General features: G+C 34.6%; 1 protein-coding gene across 11 annotated transcripts in view; it reads left to right on the top strand.

Annotated features, from left to right (window-relative positions):
* The window catches only part of PHKB (phosphorylase kinase regulatory subunit beta), a 216,033-nt gene that overhangs the window by 46,736 nt on the left and 147,630 nt on the right, over nt 1-21,667 (top strand). For 9 of the 11 annotated variants that reach the window (XM_032614033.1, XM_032614023.1, XM_032614024.1 and 6 more), the window contains 5 exons: nt 1,345-1,434; nt 3,340-3,478; nt 8,621-8,720; nt 13,664-13,771; nt 16,531-16,611. In XM_032614033.1, the coding sequence (XP_032469924.1) occupies nt 1,345-1,434; nt 3,340-3,478; nt 8,621-8,720; nt 13,664-13,771; nt 16,531-16,611 (518 nt within the window). Of the gene's footprint in view, nt 1-1,344; nt 1,435-2,544; nt 3,479-8,620; nt 8,721-13,663; nt 13,772-16,530; nt 16,612-21,667 lie in introns of all 11 variants that reach the window. The other 2 variants (XM_032614029.1, XM_032614028.1) reach the window with 2 other exon arrangements.

Here is a 21,667-nt window from a genome sequence, read left to right on the forward strand (position 1 = left end):
TCCTTCCCAGCTTCCAGGCTGCCCATATACTGCCAATATACTTAAACCTACCCAGAGCTAATTAAATGCAGAGAGGCAGAAGGCATGTGTGGACCCTTGCCTCCTTTGCAGTCCTGATGCTTTCCTCTCTGTGTTGGTAGTCCTCTCCATACTTCACTATGGGAGCCATTCTCGTTGGTGTCATTGTGAAGACTTTTTTAGAAAAATCTCTTCACTCAGAGCAAGTCAATTCATATTCCCTGTTTTCATCCGTAAGTCATCTCTCTTTCTAACAGAAGGTAATGGGACTATTGCCTGAATGTGTAGAACTTTACCTTACTTCCCCTAAACATTAAGAGACTTCAGATAACTTGGCTTTAAACTAGCATACTGGCCATAGCAATTTTACGAACATAAATGCTTTAATTTTCTTTAAAAACGGATTCTTAATGCCTTCCAACACGACCCCCCACCCTGGTAAGTTATAGGTTCACTCTTGCGCTATGTTGCTAGACTATATGACGTGCTTACCTGAGTCCCAGGGTGGATTAATTGTGACTTTGAGATGTTTATAATTTCTGAGTGCTTTTAACAAGAATGAGAGTCAGTACTTATTCTGATGGCTGAAGGGTCAGATGTCTTCCTTTCAGTCAGCAGTTGAGAAAGTGCACTAGTCAAGTGAACAATTTTCTGTATCCATTTTGTGGCAGATTATCATGATTAACGTGAATTTTGTAGCTTTTGAGCAGTGTATTCTGCTAACACCTTGCTGTAGTTTCCATGGCTGAAAAGTAGAAATGGTTTCTGCTTATAGTCTAGATAATAAGGCAAGTATTATCTACCTAGGAGAAAGTGGAGGCTTCAGGCTTTCAGTATGAAAACTATCTGAATATTCATGAAGTGGATGACTTTGGAACATGTACAGTATCTTTTTCCTTGAGGTTTCGGGGGTATGATTGTTTGACAGAAAACTGCCTGATAATGCATGAGGATAAGGAATACGGTTTGGATTTCAGGGCATGTAAGTAGATATATTGATATTTCTCAGAAGGAACTGAAATTATTGAGCTACTGGACTACCACAGGAGTATTAGTGATATTTGAGATGTTAGAACCAGTATACACGAGTTAGTTGGCTTGACTGCTGGGGGTGAGGAGGGGGATAGCTCATAACATTTAGAAATACTACAAGTGCTTTCTTCTTTTTCCTTTTCCCACCCCAAATTTGACAAGTAGTGAAATGTGATAGTTCACTATAAAAATGAAAATTAGGTTGCTAAGTAGAGCTTCTTCATTTGTTTAGAAGTTTCTTTGTTTATCTGGATGAAAATGATTGAATTTGATGGGTTTTCACTTTTCTTTCAGGCTCAGTTTATGAACCTCTTAAAAGCATTAATCTTCCGAGACCTGATAATGAAACTCTGTGGGATAAATTGGATCACTATTACAGAATTGGTAAGCAAAACCTGAGGAAAACATGTCCTTAGGTAGCTATGCCTTAGTTATATTATATATATTATACGGATGATGTTCTCTCATTTGGATGTTGGGGTAATTTCAGTGCTTAGACAGCTACATATTCCAATTGCATATGATATGGGGACTATAGAAGGAATCTGACAAGTCATATCTGTCCCATGAATCATTTTGAAACTGTCACCAGTGTCCTCTGTGTCCTTTTAGCCTTCCTAAATATTACCAGATTTGAGAACTAGAGGCTGTCTCTTGAATAATTCTTACACAAAGATTTTGTAGAAGTATTCCTTGCTTATTTACCTATACATGGTTCCTATGTAGTCCTGAACCTTTTATATCCATTTCTAATTCATTGAGATTCAAAAGGTAATCTCAGGTTACTGTTACTGATATCAGGTCCCTGTTTTTTTGGTTGCTGTTTTGTTTTTGTCAGGATCAACCTGACAAATTTTGTTACTTAATGTGAGCAAGCAACTTTGAGATATGTATGTATTTAGGGGGCTCCTCTTTGTTCATCAGACCGTAAGTTGGAAATGCCTATTAATTTTTTTTGTCAGTTTGCTTCTTGTGCCATTTATGTGGCCTAGTATGTCAAATATAAAATTTGATTCATTTATCTCACTAAGGAGAAGGATTTTTTTGTGTCAGCATCATGTAAAACCTTATTTCAACTTATTTTGGTCAAGATTCTGGTATATATTCTTATGTTGCCTACTTATTATCTTTGTAGCCATAACTAGCTAAAGAGATTAAACTGCCTTTTAAAAGGAATGTCAGATTTTTACTTTGGGCTATGAGGACCAGTTTTTTACTCTGCGAAAAATAATAAATACCCTGGTATTCTGAAAGAAATGATAATGTCAGTTTAGTCTGAAAAAAGAAAAAGAAATTTAAGTCTTTAATCTCTGTGATGGACCAGAGTACTTTAGACCTTTGAAAAACTGTCCTAAAGTAGTTAACATATGCCAATCTAGATTAGAGTAACTTAATTTATTTGGGGGAAAAACATTACTCATCCATTTATAGTTAGACAGGAATAAAATAGCTTTTAGGAAATGTAATTTTAGTGTGTTTATTTTTCTATTTTAGGACTGTTTTATATAAGGTAGTAGAGTTTGCTTTCTGTATCTGCAGATGCAGAACCTGCAGATAAGGAGGGCCTACTGTATTAGCCATTTTAGATAAGGGACTTGAGTGTCTGAGGATTTTCGCATGCATGGTGGGTCCTGGAACCATTCCTGTGCATACTGATGGACACCTGGAAAACGCTGATTTCAGACTTCTTTGACTTAAGTTGAGTGTTCACAAAATAATTATTTGCTTGCTGTTTTCATGTTATATAAAGATGGGATTCAGTTTTAAAATGTTAAACATATCACTAATATAATATGTAAAATGAATACATTGCTCTTCAGGTACGAATTAGTCATCAGTGAAAAACAGGATTCTGGCCTGTTTAGGGTTGAGTTAGCTTTGGATTTAGCAAATGTATACAACTCTTTGTTGTATATTTGCTTTATTTTTCCCTATTGAACTTATTTTTGAAAATATACTTAGTTTTTTGGTTAATCTTTTTTTTTTCTGTATCTGATGTTGCCTTATAACACTTACTGACATAAAGAAGGATGTGCTAAAGGCTTTTTAAATGCCAGTTAGCTGAGTTCTTTCCTCTAAAGTGGAAAGACCCCTTCATGCAGGGTGGATCCCTACTTAGGCTGCAGTTACTTACCTGGAGTTGTTTCTACATCTTCAAAAGTTTTATACTACAGCTAAGTTTAGAAACAACAAAACTGTAGGATGAGGAAACCAAAGAAGTTTAAGACCTTCAGCTCAAGGGAAATGGATGGCTTTACAATTCGTTCTTTTTCTTGTTTTCAATTTCAGTCAAGTCAACATTGCTGCTGTATCAAAGTCCAACCACAGGTCTCTTTCCCACAAAAACATGTGGTGATGATCAGAAGGCCAAGATCCATGACAGTCTATACTGTGCTGCTGGGGCCTGGGCTTTGGCTCTTGCATACAGGTAAGCTGGTGTGTCTTTCACTAGTAACTCCAAGTCTAGGTAATAGGGTTTTGTAGCCCCAAGACAAATTGGGCAGCTGGCTCTGCTGCTGAGTCACTGTGTTACCTGCAACTGCTCACATCTCCTTTTAGGACTCTAAACGTTTCAGTTTTCCTAAGGATTTACATGAGACAAGTTCTAACATTTTATGAGTTTGTGACCAAAATTTCTCATCTCTAGGTTTGTAAATCATCATTAGTCTTTGACAGAATGGATTGCCCATTCTCGTTGAGTTGATTGGTTTCAATCACAGAGGAAATTGATGATGATTGAATTTTACAGATGATAAAACTAGGGCCTAGAGTAGTTAACAGATTTGTTCAAAATTGCACAACTAGTTAATGACAGAGCCAGGGCCTGGACTCTTCTCCTTCCCTCTCCCAGTTTAGTGTTTTTCTTACTATACTTCTTTGGGGTATCACTTAATAACCTGGTTGTCAGTCAAATAATTATTTCATAAAGAAAAATAAATCTTTTCACAATACAAAAGTTCTCCTTACTTCATTTATTTTATTATATATGGAAAGCATCTGTTGTGGGTCCTGACACATAGTCAATAGTGATACACTTTAACCGTTACAAAAATGAGGTTTCTGAATATTAATTTTCTGAAGGTGATACATGAATGTACTTCTGATTTGAAAACTGTATCTTTCACATGAACATGATTCCTCTGTCTTAAATCATTGATGTGTTGCACTTGTAAAGAAAATCAAGTAGTGAGATAATATAAAGGCAGTCACCTTCAGCACTTGTTTGCTAATGTCACTACCAGCGTTTTTTACCATATTCTATGTAAGCACAATGTAGCTTCATTAAATGTCTAGCAACTACTAGTCTTAGGACCAGTAGCACCTTAATCAAGTAGTCAAGCCAGTAATGGGACATACTGACATTAGGTGCCTCCTGATGTGGCACATTACCCATATTGACTTCTTACCAAAATGTGTAAATGGCTCTATCTGTAAATAAACAATCAGACAAAGCCAGATTGTGACTACTTGTAAGACAACTTGCCTGAGCTCTTAAAAAATGTAATAATCATAGAAGATTAGAAAATAGGTGTGAAGATGGCTAGATTATGAGAACTACATGCAATGCGTGAACCTTGATTGAATCACGCATTAAAAAAAGGGTAAAGTATATTTGGGGGATAGTTGGATTCTATTTGATATACACTATATATTAGACATTATAGTATCAATTCATTGGGTATGATAATGATATTATGGTTATGTAGGAGAATGTCCTTGTTTTTAGGAGATACTTCTGAAATATGTGTGGGTAATGATATTCAAATACTGCAGAAAATAAATTAGAGAATGCAAGCTAATTTTAGCAACTGGTGAATCCAGGTGAAGAGTAATTGTAGCATTCTTTTAGCTTTTCTATAGATTTGAAATTTTTGTAAATAAAATGTTGGGGGAAAATTGCTTAAAAAAAAACAAGAGTACCGGCCTTTTCCCAGGAGGCTTCAAACATCTGATAGAGAATTTTAAATCTTTTCTTTGCTGGGGACACTATCTATGTACTAACTCCCTGGATAATTTATCTTCTTACATAGTTAAAGTAGCAGATTTTTTGTTTTACTAGCAAGCAAAATGTGTTCTATTTGGATAAATGCAAGGGTACTTACCACAAAATTACCATGAAGCCCTTTTTACTTTCACAATATTATGTTATGATAGTTTGTTTAGAGAATCCCCATGTTGTAAAATTAGTAGAATTTTGTTTCCAGTTCTACTTTTAAATGCTAATGAAATCATATAGATTATATTAGGTGGAATTCCTCAAAAATTAAGCTATCAGTATTTTCTCTTCATGAATTTATATCAATCTCTTATTGGTAATGAATGCATAATATAAAGTTATTAATTTTTGAAAATGGAAGTAATTTGAGCTTTCTAATTGTATTAGTTTTCAATTAGTCTTGTCAAAAATCTCTTGAAACCTCACTTCTTTTTGAATTTGTGTGTGTGTGCATGTGTACTGAGGACTTAAAAGGATTATTTTATGCACATTTATATTTCATATACATTAGGAGTATAATTTGATGTTATTTAATTAAATAATTGGATAAAGTCAAGAGACAATGAAGTAACTTATTTGCAAAAATACACTTTGAAATAGTTTTCCTTAAATGTAATATTAAAGTTTCACTTTGTAATTTTGTTTTATTTTAGAGGAGGGAAGAAATACTAACTAAAATGTTTGACTTTTTAAAATGTCATTTACATATAAAGTTGTAGTCCTGAATATGCCATTGTTTAAAATTATATTATACTATATCTATATTACACTATGTATAATTATATTACATTACATTATATTACATTATAATTATATGTGAATATAATTAATATAAATAAAATTTTATATTTTATATAATTATAACCATTATAATTATTTTATTTTATAAATAATTATATTGATTTACATGGTTTAGGTTAAAACTGTTCCTGAACCTAGTCAATTATACAAAATCTGTTAAAAGAAAGTTGAACCTATACTTTATGCCATACTAAAAAGTATCATGTAGGGTTTTTGCATTTTTTGTTCTTTCTAATATAACTTCTAGAAAAAAGCATGACTTTAAATTAGGGTTTAAATATGGAATTTAGTTTACTTTTTATATTTGAGAAGAGTAAGTAATTTTTTTTTTTTTTAAATTGGGGTCAGAAGCCCACGTCTTGCTTTTTTTTCCCCCTAAACTTTATTTTTTTTTAATTTATTTTTAAATTTATTTATTTATTTATGGCTGTGTTGGGTCTTCGTTTCTGTGCTAGGGCTTTCTCTAGTTGTGGCAAGCGGGGGCCACTCTTCATCGCGATGCGCGGGCCTCTCACTATCGTTGCCTCTTTTTTTTTTTTTTTTTTTCCGGTACGCGGGTCTCTCACTGCTGTGGCCTCTCCCGTTGCGGAGCACAGACTCTGGACGCGCAGGCTCCACGGCATGTGGGATCTTCTCGGACCGGGGCACGAACCCGTGTCCCCTGCATTAGCAGGCAGACTCTCAACCACTGCGCCACCAGGGAAGCCCTAAGTAATTTTTTTGAAAAGAGTATTGACTTGAAGAAGTACTTTCAGACTGTTTAAATGTGCATATATTAGAAATACAAAAACTCAAGGCAGACAAGATACCTTGCAGTTCTGTCTAAGGGAGAGAGAGGATGCCTTCATGCAAGAAGTTAGCCAGTTCCCTCCCTTGTCAGATTTATTGCTATTTTAGGAACTGAATATAACAGGTGGCCCTAGCTTAGTGCTAGTAAACAGTCAAGTCACATGACCAAACAGTATTCTTATTTTTTTTTCCTTGAAGTTTGGCTGTGTGGAAATAATGCACCAATGATAGGATTCAAGTGTTTAGTTTCTTCACTAGTTATATATTTATAAGTATGGAATTCTGGTTCAGTTATAAACTCAAGACTTCATATTGTAGAAATACCTGATCAACATCTCCACATAGCTTGTGATCAATATATTGACTAAAGTTAAATATAAAGTTATTTATCTATTTTTTAAAATTAAAAGTATTATTGAGATCATATTAAAACTTGAATGTGCATCCACAGAGCTGGCTAAAGAGTAGAATATTGCCAGTTCCTTGTAGAAAATAGAGGAATTGTTTTGGATCACTAGGTTCATTTTAACTCTTAGGAAAGGCAGTAGATATATACTAATTGCCTAAATATTTTTACTCAAATGCAACTGTTCTTTTATTTTCTAAGTCAGAAGAGAAATATTCTTCTGGTTACCACTATTATTTGCAGAACAAAGGAGAAGCTCGAAAGCTTCATTGAAATAGGATTCCTTATTGTGGCTAAATTATTCTGGAATATTTTAGTTGTGGTTTAATGAATGTGGAAATTAGGGGCAGATAATTATTTTAAAGGCAATTTTAGAAAAACTTGACTTTTTTTTTCCCCTGAATTATTTCTTTGTTTTATGGTGAGGTGGGAATTACATACAGAACATTTCTTTGAGCTCATTATACTCCAGATGTGCTGTTTCCTTCATTTATCAGTGCCCCATCCACTGTTATCCGTGCCATAATTTGCTTCTATTAACACTTGGCTCTGACATCAGGGTGAAAATAGATCACAGAGCAGAATCATACTAGTTTTACTTTATCGCCTGCATATGAAAGGAGGAATGATGTTCTAATGACAAATAACTTACTCTTTACTGACATTCACTGTACCATGTTAAAATGATCATCCTTCTTTCCATTACTGGTATGTGAGATCTGTAATTGAAAGAGGAGGTAAAGGAGACAGGTGATGTTTTTTATCAGGTGAGGATGATGGCCAGATATTTTAGTTAAGATTTAGTAAAACAATGAATAAACTACTGTTTTTTTCATTGGTGGGTAACTCTCATTCCTATTTTTTGAAGGCCACTGATCAATAATAAAGGAACTTAAAGACAGAGGGAACTTAAAGACAGAAGGACATCTCAACCTAGTTTACTAGTTAGGTGTTAGCTGTTTTTTTTTCTTTTTAAAAGCAAGAGATGTAAACTGTGGTCAATTGATTTTAAACTAAGACCTAAGGATATAAAACTTTATGCCCAAATGCGTCATGTATCATACTGGATGCATGTTTTAGCTGAAGGCATTCCTGACTGAAGTGCCCGGCTGGCATTATTAAACACATGGCAGAACAAAGAAGACATGTGTCTACCTTAATCTACACTTCATTGAATCCAAGTGGCCGTTGCATAACCTAAAGGGATTGATATTTAAAATTGCCTCTACTTTGTAACAATGAATTAAAAAAATCTTTTGGTGGATTTTTCCAATATAGAAATATCCTTTAAAGTTTCAGCCAAGTCAGTGTTGAAAATATTATATACTATTTTTAAAGCAATTGGCTTACTTCCTTAAAAGAAGGAGAAATTTGTGCAAGTTTCATCATGGGACTTTTTTTTTCTCCCAGCATTTCTACATCTGCTGGGAAATTGCAGTTTCACTGTTACAGAATTAGTAGATGTCGCCAGAACATAGGATTAGCTAGCTAGATAGTTAAATACTTAATTATCAAAAGCTCTGCTTCCTTTTCAAATGCATTTTCAATTTGTCTCATGAGTTATCTCTCTCACCCAGGCGCATTGATGATGACAAGGGAAGGACCCATGAGCTGGAGCACTCGGCTATAAAATGCATGAGAGGAATTCTCTACTGCTATATGCGTCAGGCCGATAAGGTAAAAACACTATAGTGTGGGCTGAAATTCTCACATCATTCTGAGGCATTAATTTAACCAATATAGCAATAGCATCTTCTGAAGAAGAATGTACTTTCAGAAGGTAAAGCCACGTCCTAGGGCAGTCTAGATAGGTTAAAACAGCTCTGCCTTCCCAGCCCAGGGTTTTGAAATACTGAAATTGAAGAAATACCTTAAGCGAGATTGATTGAGAACTGTTATCTGGGCTTGAATTTGTTTGTATTTTGCATCTGGTGTTTGCTTGATAAATACTCAGTTTCTCAGGAACCTCACGATATCCATAATTCTAACCAATATTGTATTACTTAAGAAAATACTTATCAAAATTCCTTTTGGACATGTGAGTACTCTGGCTTAAGTGAACTTTAGTTTTAGACTATAATAACTTCATTCATTTACACGTAAAGAGGGCAGGATTTATAGGCTTAGAAAACAGCAAACTTTACAGGGTTATTTTGGAAATTAAAGAAATAATATGCATAATAAAACTTTTTAAACTGTAAAGCTCTATACAAATATAATGTGATATTCCCCCTACTTACATACACCTCTGTGTTTCCAGGTCCTAATATAGTAAGCATCCATATATTGAATATTTACATCAGTGTGTCATGGTTTCCCAAGACCACTCTCAGGTTTGATGATTCATTAGCAAAGATGCACTTCAGTAAATAATGCAGGCAATTTTGATCACTTAATGTTTTGTATATCTCTATCATATGAATACTATATTGTCTTTGTGATAGCACATTTTTTTAAGCCTTGTATCTGAAGTCAAAATAAAAAAAAAAAACAAAAATTTATATTCTGTCACCAGAAAATGGCAACCAAACAATGTTAGTTTGCAGAGAAAGTAAATTTATTCACAGCTGATAATAAGAGATATATGAAAAACCTGTAATCTGTCTACTGAGATTTAACTTTGCAAATCATTATTATAAAGGTTTTTCAATGTTTGAAATAAAGTATTATGTCATATTGACATATTTGAATTAAACTTGTATGTCATATAGATTGAAGTAAGTGTGATTTAAGTTATTTTTTCTTATGTGAGAAGTTTACTGTTTATTTCACATTTATCATTTCATGAATGCTTTATGTCTATGAATTCAGCTTTTCTCTCGAGGAAACATTGTGAGAGCCATGAATTCCGTATGTTTGCTAACCAGGCTGACGGACTTAAATTATAGTTGTTTATCAAAAGGAAGAAAATGATGTAATATAAATTTTTTTCTTTGTGACTTGTTTAACCAATTGTTAATGTCCTTTTCTAAATATTATTCAACTTTCCTAACCAGTATTCACAATTATGTTTTCTTTTGAATACACTTGAATGTGACTTAAGCTGTCTTGAATTCCTTAAATTACAAAGGATTATCATTTTTTGCCTTATGTAGGTATGATGGTAGACCATTAAAATAAGTGTGAGTTGTAAGAAGGTGTAGGTCACATTAGGATTAGGCATTTCTGCATACTACAAAATGTAGGGTTTTACAAATTTTAAAACATTTTCATTGTTATAATCTTTCTTGAGTCCCATAACCTTTAGAGTAGGCATGGAGGATATTACTGTAATCCACATACGACTCAGTTGGAATGAACCATGCACCCAGCTCAGTGCGTCCCACCATACCTTCACCTCTTATTGGTGCTCACCATTTCCTTAATGACTACATAGCAGTAGAGACTGTTACCATATTTTTATTTTTTAATTGCATTTTATTTATTTGTTTTTGAATTTTTTTTTTTTTATGCAGCAGATTCTTACTAGTTGTCTATTTTATACATATTAGTGTATATATGTCAATCTCAAGCTCCCAATTCATCCCACCACCCCCACCTCCAGTTACCATATTTTTAAGTATGAAATTATATCTTTTGGCCTTCACTTAAAACTAAAGTAAAACATATTTGTAGTGTTCAAGTGCTCTTTAACCTTAAGGCTCATCTTCTGAAGTAAAATCATGACTTCGAAAGTCTAAGGCTCTCCACTTTTGTTGCTTCTCATTGTAAAGCATGCTTCCTGACATATTTTCTAATAATACTACCTAAAGGAGATATTTTAACTTATTATGAATTTGAGTGAATAGAGTTTTCCTTGATTTGAAGAATGTAGAGCAGTCTTTCTATTATTGGCTTGCTGCTTGTAATTTCTACTTATTAACATTAGGACGTTTTTTACCTTTAAATGTTCATATACCTATTTTTATTAACACTTCTTAAGGAGAAGCATTCAGATTTCAAAATTGATTTAGTCTGCAGTTAGTAGTTCAACGGGCAGGGATTTGCTTTACAATAGGCTATGAAAGTTGCTGTCTCTATCTCCTTCAAAAATTTATTTAAAATGCTACCAAGTAGTTTCTAATTCATGAGAAATCATTAAACTTTTATAAAGTTTATTTTTCCAGGATTCCCTTATGAGATGATTTTTCCCACCTAAGTGCATATTTTAAGTCTATAAATTAAGAATGGATGACAGCATACTCAGTACCTTTTCCTGAATGATAAACTACTTATTCACAATGATTAAAGTTTTCAGGAAAAGTCTAAATAAAATACAAGAAGAAAAAACATTATTCTAGATTTTTTTAATCTAGAAAATTTTACTTTAATTATTCTTTATTTTTACTTGCCAAATGCCAGATATCATATAATACTAATTGATGTCCTCTTGATTTTGACTGCTTTCAAGAGTACTTTTTGTCTATATTTTACATACAGTATGCCCCATTAATTGTCAAAGCTTATAGAGTTTGGGTCTTTTATTTTTTCTGAAATTTTAAATTATTTGTCTTTAACAGCTTTAAGACTCAAAGCATAATTATATAATTCCCCACTTGAGCATCTTTAATCATTTAGTAATTGCTTTTCCCCTGACACAGTGATTGAATGAATATAAATTCTCATGCTGGGTACTTGTGTGTCTTGAAGACAAATGACAAACACTGCCTTGTCAACTGCAGCAATCACTTTATTAAACTAAGAAAACCTTATCCATCTAGATCCTTATCAAGTGGGCAAAATGTATTTTGTTTTAATTTAACCACATTTTTGTCTATGAGCCCAGAATAATGTTCAACACTTTGAGATAATAGTCATGGTACTGTGCAAGTAGTGACCACATTGATTTCTATTTGTGTAGTCTAAGACAGGAGTCCCCAGCCCCTGGCCCTTGGATGGGTACCGGTCTGCAGCCTGTTAGGAACTGGGCGGTACAGTAGGAGGTGAGCAGCGGGCGAGCGATTGAAGCTTCATCTGCCGCTCCCCATCAGTCTCATTACCACCTGAACCATCAACCCCCCACACCCCTACCAGTGGATCAGTGGAAAAATTGTCTTCCATGAAACCGGTCCCTGGTTGGGGACCGCTGGTCTAAGACTATTATTGCCAGCAGTTTCAGATACTGAGAAGGGGTAGCCTTCTCACCTTCTCTGAGTTAACACTGGATAGCTTGGTCACTACATAGATAGAGGGTGTACATCCCTACCTTTACCCTCTCTCTCTCATTTCTGATTATCTTTTGATAGGTCCTGACTTTCATTTTGTTGATTTCAACCATAGGGAGAGCTTATTTGTTTGTGCAGGGCTCTTGGGGGTGCAAAGGTGTGTTAGCTCTCTAGCACAGTACTGTCAAATAAATTTTCTGTGATGATCTAAATGTTCTCTGTTGCTGTGTTGAACAGTTACAGAAGTCACTAGTCATATGTGGCTGTTGAATACTTGATATGGGGCCAGTGTAACTGAAGGACTGAATTTCTAAATTTTATATAATTGTAATTTAATTTAATTAGTCACATGTAGCTAGTGGCTACCATATTGGATAGTGTGACTTCTATAAGCTTGTAAGATAGTGGGAGATACAGACAACTAATGAAAATAAAAGACTGGAGAAACAATTGAGTGATAAGCACCTTGACGTAGGAGTCCAAAGGAAGGAATTTTAGTTGGGGTTCAGAAGGGACTTTATAAAAGAAGGTTTTGTGGGGTTTTTTTGAGATAAGACTTTAAGGATGGAGAAGAAATTTGAAGGTAGAGAAGAGAATATGGTTCTATGTGGTTCCTTAGCCAAGTGAAACAAGACAAGATCATGAACACCCAGATACCATCAAATAGAGAAGAAAGTCATTGCCTTACATAGAGCTATGTGTTATTTCTATTCATTCTCTGTTCCTATTCATCTCATACTTCCAGGAACTAGTACTTGGCATACTTGGCATATAACTGGTCAGTAAATGTTTGCCGAATTGAATTAATATCTGTTTGTTCTTGGAGTTTGTCTTTTTGTCATTTAGTAATTACTTAGTATTCTAAAATGGTTAAATTTTTCATTTAGTTAATAAGTAAAGGTATGGCCTATATTCGCTTGGAATTGGTGCCTTAGAAATGAAAGTATGTGTGGCAAAAGAAATGAAAACACGTTGACAAGAGCATGGGTTACAATTTGTGATCCTTGGAGGAAGAAAAAGCATTTGAAGTTTTGAACACTTACTGAATTAGAATGTCGCCTGAAGCACTCTTTCATTGAGTGTCATGTAAGCATTTCCAAATAGCAGTACAGTGGGATACAATCCCTGAAATCCTGTCCCACAGAGTAAACCGTTATTTGACTCTAAAATAAGATGCAAAACATTACAAAAGCCAATGCTACTATATTAACAAGCTCCCTATTACACTTGAGTTGCTATGTTTGTGAAATATCAATTAAGTATTTAACAGTCGTGTTAACTGTTAAATTACTAGTTATGAGTTGTCTGTGTTTTGTTTCTTTAGAAAAAGTAATAACATTTCTGCTTTTTTCTATCCTCTGTCTATAAGCTGTTGCTTTCCCCATTAAAAAATGTCTTGAAAAATAATTTATAATCTCTGATCTTGGATAAAAATGTGAATTAGTAGCATTATTCAAATTTTATATTTGATTCTAGGTCCAGCAGTTTAAGCAGGATCCACGCCCGACAACATGCCTTCACTCTGTTTTCAGCGTACATACAGGAGATGAGATTCTCTCCTATGAGGAATATGGTCATCTTCAGGTAAAAAGAGAAGGTTACAAATTTTCTTCTCCATTTATACTCTACATCATAGAAGATTTGAGGCTATTTACAATTTTTAAAAAGTAGATTTCATAAATTGTTCAAAACAGTAGTAGAAAATCAACCATGAAATGAAGAAATCCCACCAGGACTGAATTAGGTATTGTGATTGAACATTAAATTTGACTGAGTTCTTGGTCCAAAAGCAAAAAGGGCAGGTGGATAGGTTATAATATTATTACTATCTAGAAGAAGGAATCCTACAGCTCTTTCAGTGACAAAAGCTTGTTCTTATTACCAAATTTAGAGGAATTTCAATATTTAGGAACTAGGGAATAAAAGACAATTAGCAGTAATATAACAGCAAATCAGAAGTTTTTGTTACATGACCGTTCATTTTTAATATATCAACCTTCAATAATGTTAAAAACATACCACTAAAATGTAATTCCAAAGGCATTTCTGGAGTCTATAAATTTTATCTTACATACTATATTAAATTTTGTATATAAATGTTATATGCTAAGAATACAGCATAAGACTGTTTTGATTTCACTTTTTCTCTCACATCTGTGTACTCCTTTTAGCAGGACATCCTATTGCCTTGTTTCTAGGATACAAATATTATATATGCTGTTTATCTTTAATGGATTTTCTTCCTGTTCATCATTTGGTTCTGTAGTCTTTAGGATAGAATACTTATTATTCATATATTCCTTACTAAAATAAGAGTATCTTCTTTGTATAGTTCCTCTCTCTCTAGAGATCTGAAATGTCTTACTTTAGTATGACTCCTCCAAACACAGAAAGTTGTGTTCCCATTTCTAGGCAGCAGAAACTCTTACACTTATTTGTAACCTGTTCCTTGGAGTTTTAGTGTTACGTGAATATGTAGCTGCTCAACCTTCTCCTTGTAATTATCACCTAATTAGGTTTTCTGTACCTTTTGCTTTGACAAATATGTTTACTATTGACATAGGGTTTTCAGGAGATAGTGGCTCACTTATTTTTGTAGCTCAGAATTTAAGCTCAGTGCCTGGCACACGGTAGCTTTCAAATAAATGCTGGTCAACCTGTTATTTGGTAGTCCCTGTACAATTTACCACTTACTGTTATTTTCTCACAGAAGCCTCCTGAAATTCAGAGCAGTGAACTCTTTGAGGTGTTTTTGTAAGTGGCTGTCAATAGTAATGAAATTTCTTTGAGGTCATTTCTGACAGACCAGTGTCAGTGCTCTAAGAAAATATTTGGGTGACCTTGGCAATGGGATGAAACTCTTCCCTACTGTGATCTGAGAAAAGTCCCTCAAGAGTTGATGTTGACCTAAAATACCTAAAAACTGGAATACTCTGTCTTTTTATGTGGCCCACTTGGACCTTGACAAGACCCCCGACACACACTGGACTTTGAGTGCTGGGAAATCAGGAGATGCTCACAATAGTCCTGGTTCCTGAGAGAGCTACCCCCACTGGTAGGCCCTGGCAGCACAGGGCTGCTTTGTCCAAGGCATCTAGGGCACAAATAATTTTCTGCCCCAACTTTCTGTCAGTTATTCAAAAAGGACTGGAGGAGAGTCAAGGAAGGCACAAGGTACCAAGGCTGTTATTGGGTAATAATCTTTTGGGTTAGAATTATATGGGGAGAAAATTACATCTTGCCTTCTCTTTGTTTTTAACTCAAGTTAGCAGTTTCTTGGCTAAATGAAAAATTTTCACTGCTTCCCATTTATTTGTTTGTTTATTACATAACAGCTTTATTGAGATATAGTTCACATAATATACAGTTCGCCTATGTAAATTATATAACTCAGTGGTTTTTAACATATTCACAAAGTTGTGCAGCCAACATCACAGTCAGTTTCAGAACATCTTCATCACCCCATAAAGAAATCCTGTACCTATTAGCAGTCACTCCCCATCTCCTTCAAAGACCCCAGCCCTAGGCAATTACCAGTCTACTTTCTGTCTCTGTGAATAAGCCTATTTTGTACATTTCATATAAATGGAATCATACAACATATGGTCTTATGTGACTGATTTCTTTCATTTAGCGTAATGTTTTCAAGGTTTGTCCATGTTGTAGTATTTATCTTTCACTGCTTGTTTTCTCTAGAAAATTTACACATCCTATTCAGAATTCTGAGAATCTTTATTTTTGGTTAAAGTGGGCATTATTGTCTTTTTCTTTGTTTTGTTTAGATCATATAATGTTTATCTTTAATAAACTAATAAACTGAGAGAAAAAACTCATTTGTTCATAAATAGATTTTAAATTATTGATTACTGTGTTCCAGCAGTTGCTTACATAAGTTCTGTATTCTCTGAATACAAGATGCACTGCCTATTGTTTATGGTGTACTGGCATAGTCCTAATGTCTTAATTGCCAAACAGTTTTTTCATTTACATACATTTGAGTTGGATTGACATTATATAGCCTGTGGGGCAAAACTGTTTCAAAGTAGAAGTACTTAGATCTAGAGTTTAAAAATAAATCTTAGAAAGCAAATGTTGTAAAAATAGTCCCTAATCAGCTGTTAATAACCATCACAATGAATTTGAGGATTTTAGAGTTTTACATACAAAGCTGAGATTTTATTATTATGAACTAAATCCATAGCTCCTTTATTTTTCATAGGAAAGGGAATAGTTTTTATATGCCATTACTAGAGCAAAAGACTTGTAATCTTAGCTTTTACATTTAATTTCATAACATAGTATTTTTGTTGTTTCCTTTAACCTATTATAATGTTTGTTTTCAGATAAATGCAGTGTCACTCTATCTCCTTTACCTTGTGGAAATGATTTCCTCAGGACTCCAGATTATCTATAACACTGATGAGGTATGATTTCCCCAAATTCTCTAGTAGTAAATTTCATCTCTGAGAATATCTTTCTTCTTCTACTTTTTCAAACTTATTTTTAGTTGTATAAAATGGCTTACTAAATTCATATAGCCAGATACTAGATTTTGGATACTCAGGCAAAAAGTCTTTATATTTTCAATGCAAAGCACTTTAAAAATGAACAACGTATGTAACAGGTTATAAAACTTTACTCCTCTAAAGGCTATATTTCAAGGGATCTGAGATAAAAACTTGTAACTTTCAGAAATTTTAGTAACAATGAAAATAAAATAGCATTTGCAGATTTTCTTAGAATTATTATGTCTTCTTTCATATCATTGCTTTTTGTAACCCATCCTTTTAAAGGTAAAAAAATATGTTTATTATATTTTGTTATTTTTATTTGTCCAACCTCAGTAGAGTTCTTGATGCTTTCCAAAAGATAAGTACCATTTTCTTATTCTTATTAGGAAATTTGAAAATAATGTATATGACAAAGTTGAGAAACATTTCTTTCATAGGCAATAATGCTTGAACAAACACACAGACAGACCCACGTGCTAACAAATTTTGAAATATGGCCACAGTTGGAGCAAAAAGCTTTCATTATTGAGATGGTATATACAATGAGAATTCCATCAAAAAGCAGGTATATTATATACTTATTATTTTTCTCCTGTGATCCAGGCAGGGAGAACAATTGTATCATATACTAAACACCGAAGTCATCACTGAACTGCACTGAGGGTGCTGTGAAATTGGTACATGTAATCCTGCCCTCTAGTAGTTCATAATCTTATACATTCATCCAGTTGTGCCTTTTTAATACACATAAGTAAAACCTATTTAGAACTGTAGCTAAATAATAAAGAAACAATAATGATAAGAAGACGTTAGGACTTTCCTGCTGGCTCAGTGGTTAAGAATCCGCCTGCCAATGCAGGGGACCCAGGTTCAATCCCTGGTCCGGGAAGATCCCACGTGCCACGGAGCAACTGAGCCCGTGCACCACAACTACTGAGCCTGCGCTCTAGAGCCTGTGAGCCGCAACTACAGAAGCACGCACACCTAGAGCCTGTGCTCCGCAACAAGAGAAGCCAATGCAATGAGAAGCCCACATACCGCAACAAAAAGTAGCCCCTTCTCGCCACAAGCAGAGAGAGCCTGTGCGCAGCAATGAAGACCCAACGCAGCCAAAAATAAATAAATAAATTTATTTAAAAAAAAAGAAGAAACCTTTGGGACCAAATAAGTTTTAGATATCAAATTTTTTTGTGTGTTTTTTTTTTTTTTTTTTTTTGCCGTACGCGGGCCCCTCACTGTTGTGGCCTCTCCCACTGCAGAGCACAGGCTCCGGACGCGCAGGCCCAGCGGCCATGGCTCACGGGCCCAGCCGCTCCGCGGCATGCGGGATCCTCCCGGACCAGGGCACGAACCCGTGTCCCCTGCATCAGCAGGCGGACTCTCAACCACTGTGCCACCAGGGAAGCCCTTTTTGTGTGTTTTGAAAAGGTGATAAGATACCTTATTTATGTTATAACCCCAGCAGGGTTTAGGGCAAAACCACATACATAGCCCCTTAATATTTTTACATTGACATATGCATATTCACATAAAGTGCGATAAATAAGGCAGATAATCTGAGGTCAGTTATGGGTTTTGCTGATAAATGAGTTAAGAAAAAACGAGTTTCAGAGCTTGTGGGATTTTCATATTGTAAATAAGAGATGGTAGACCTGAATACTAATTAGTGGTGGAGGGGAAAAACACATTAAACAAAGAAAAATTAAGAACTTTGGTCTAGTGCAGTTTGAGTTAGGAGAAAGAAGTCAGAGTTTTCACCAAGTAGGGGAGATTTGAACTGGAGCTAAAGGAAGGTTCATAGAAAAGTGTTTCAGTTGAAATGAGCAAGACCAAGCGCAACTGGAATCTATGCTTCCTGTCAGACTGTGGAGTACATGTAGGCATGCAGGCTTAGGGTGGGAAGATGAGGGAGGGTTTGAATGTTAGACATGAGAATTGTGATACTGTGTCATGATTCACAGAACCTTTCTGACAACAAAAATTGTGTGAAAAATAGCAGACCTTGGTGTCAGAATTATATGGGGGATAAAGAAGACACAGTAGCCACAGATGTGTTTCTAGACCTAGAGCATAGAAAACCAGTGGTCTTACGGTGAAAAACAGAATTCAGAAGTACTTACAAATGGTGGAAGAATTTAGAACATGGTGTTTAATGGAAAATCCAAATGGATATATTTCATAATTGGGTATAAAACAAAGGTATGGGTTATAAGTATTCAAGGGCTAGAATACCAGAATTGGAGAATTATAAATATGCATTGCAAACTTAGAATGTTAATTAATTTTTTTTTAGTCAGATTGTTTTCTTTTGTTGAGTTTTAAGTGTTCTTTGTATATTTTGGATAACAGTGCTTTATCAGGTGTGTCTTTTGTAAACATTTTCTCCCAATCTGTGGCTTGTTTTCTGAATCTCTTGACATTATTTTTCACAGAGCGCAAGTTTTTAATTGTACTGAAGTCCAGATTATCAATTATTTCTTTCATAAATTGTTTCCTTGACGTTTTATCTAAAAAGGCATCACTATACCCAAGGTCATCTAGATTTTCTCCTGTGTTGTCTTCTAGGAGTTATAGTTTTGCTTTTACATTTAGGTCAATGATCCATTTTGAGTTAATTTTTGTAAAGGATATAAGTTCTGTTTCTATATTCATTTTTTTGTTTTAATGAGGATGTCCATTTGTTCCAGCACCATTTGTTGAAGAGACTGTCTTTTTTCCATTGTTTTACCTTTGCTCCTTTGTTAAAGATCAGTTGACTATACTTAGGGGGTTCTATTTCTGGGCTCTCTTTTCTGTTCCTTTGATCTGTTTGTTTATTTTTTTGCCAGTGCCACACTGTGTTGAATACCATAGCTTTATAGTAAATCTTGAAATTGGGTAATGTGATATCTCCAACTTAGTTCTTCTTCAAAATTGGGTTGACTATTCTGGATCTTTTGCCTCTCTGTAAAAACTTTAGAATCAGTTTGTCAATATCCATAAAATAACTTGCTGGTACTTTGGTTGGGATTGTATTGAATATATAGATCAATTTGGGAAGAACTGATAGCTTTACAACATTGAGTCTTCCTATTCACGAACATGAAATACCTCTCCATTTATTTAGTCCTTCTTTGATGACATTAATCAGTTTTGTAGTTTTCCTCATATAGATCTTATATATATTTCCTTAGATTTATACCTGTTTCGTTTTTGGGGATGTTAATTTTGGATTCCACTTGCTCATTGTTGATATATAGGAATGTAATTGACTTTTATATATTAAACTTGTATCCTGCAACTTGTTATATTTGGTTATTAGTTCCAGGGGGTTTTTGTTGATTGTTTTGGACTTTCTGCATAGATGATCATGTCATCTGCCACCAAAGACAGTTTCATGTTTTCCTTCCCAATCTGAATACCTTTTATTTCCTTTCCTTGCCCCATTAAATTAGCAAGGACTTCCAGTATGATCTTGAAAAGGAGTGGCCAGAAGGAACATGCTTGCCTTGTACCTGATCTTAGTAAGGAAGCATTGAGTTTCTCACCATTAACTATGATTTTAGTTGTATATATTTTGTAGATAGTCCATTTCAAGTTGAGAAAGTTCCCCTCTATTCCTAGTTTACCAAGAATTTTTGATCATGAGTCAGTATTGAATTTTGTCAAATACTTTTCTTCATCTGTTGAAATGATCATGTGATTTTTCTTTATTAGTCTTGTTGTGATGTATTACAGTAATAGATTTTCTAATGTTGAATCAGCTTGGCAAGCCTGAGATAAATTCTACTTGGTGTGGTGTAATTCTTTTTTATACTTTTTTGGATTCAGTTTGCAAATATATAGTTTTATAAATTTATTTATTTTTGGCTGCATTGGGTCTTCGTTGCTGTGTGCGGGCTTTCTCTAGTTGTGGTGAGCGGGGGCTACTCTTTGTTGCGGTGCATGGGCTTCTCCTTGCAGTGGCTTCTTTTGTTGTGGAGCCTGGGCTCAGTAGTTGGGGCACAGGGGCTCAGTAGTTGTGGCTTGTGGGCTCTAGAGCACAGGCTCAGTAGTTGTGGCACACAGGCTTAGTTGCTCTGTGGCGTGTGCGATCTTCCCAGACCAGGGCTTGAACCCATGTCCCCTGCATTGGCAGGTGGATTCTCAACCACGGCACCACCAAGGAAGCACAATTTGCAAATATTTTGTTGAGGATTTTTGCGTCTATGTTCATGAGAGTTATTGGTCTGTAGTTTTCTTATAATGTCTTTGTCTGGTTTGGGTGTTAAGGTATTGCTGGCCTCACAGAATGGGTTAGGAAGTATTCCCTCTGCTTTTATCCTTTGAAGGAGATTGTAGAGAATTGATAAAAATTTCTTCCTTAAATGTTTGGTATAATTCACCATTGAACCCATCTAGAACTGATGCTTTCTGTTTTGGAAGGTCATAATTATTGATTCAGTTTCTTTAATAGATACAGGTCTATTCAGATTATCTGTTTCTTTTTTTTTGTTGTTGGTTTTGTTTTATTGTGGCTCTCAAGGAATTGGTCTGTTTCATCTGGGTTATCAAATTTATGAACATAGAGTTACTCTTCGTATTCCTTTACTTACTCTTAATTGCCATGGGAAATGTAGTGATGTCCCGTCTTTTATGTTAATAGTAATTTGTGTCCTCTCTCTTTTTTCCTTAGTTAGCATAGCTAGAAGCTTATTTATTTAATTTTCAAAGAACCAGCTTTTGATTTCATTGATTTTTGTCTCTTAATTTCCTTGGTTTTCAATTTCATTGGTTTCTGTACTAATTCTTATTATTCCTTTACTTATTCTTCCTTCGGATTTAATTTGCTCTTTTTCTAGTTTTCTAAAGTAGAAACTTAGAATATTCATTTTAGATCTCTTCTTTTTTAATATATGCATTCAGTGCTATAAATTGAATTAAAATTTTGAAAAGCTGTTTCATTTCATTTTTTTGACCCATATAGTATTAGTATTATGTTATATAATCT

Source organism: Phocoena sinus, chromosome 19 (assembly GCF_008692025.1).
Source record: "Phocoena sinus isolate mPhoSin1 chromosome 19, mPhoSin1.pri, whole genome shotgun sequence".
NCBI lineage: Eukaryota > Metazoa > Chordata > Mammalia > Artiodactyla > Phocoenidae > Phocoena > Phocoena sinus.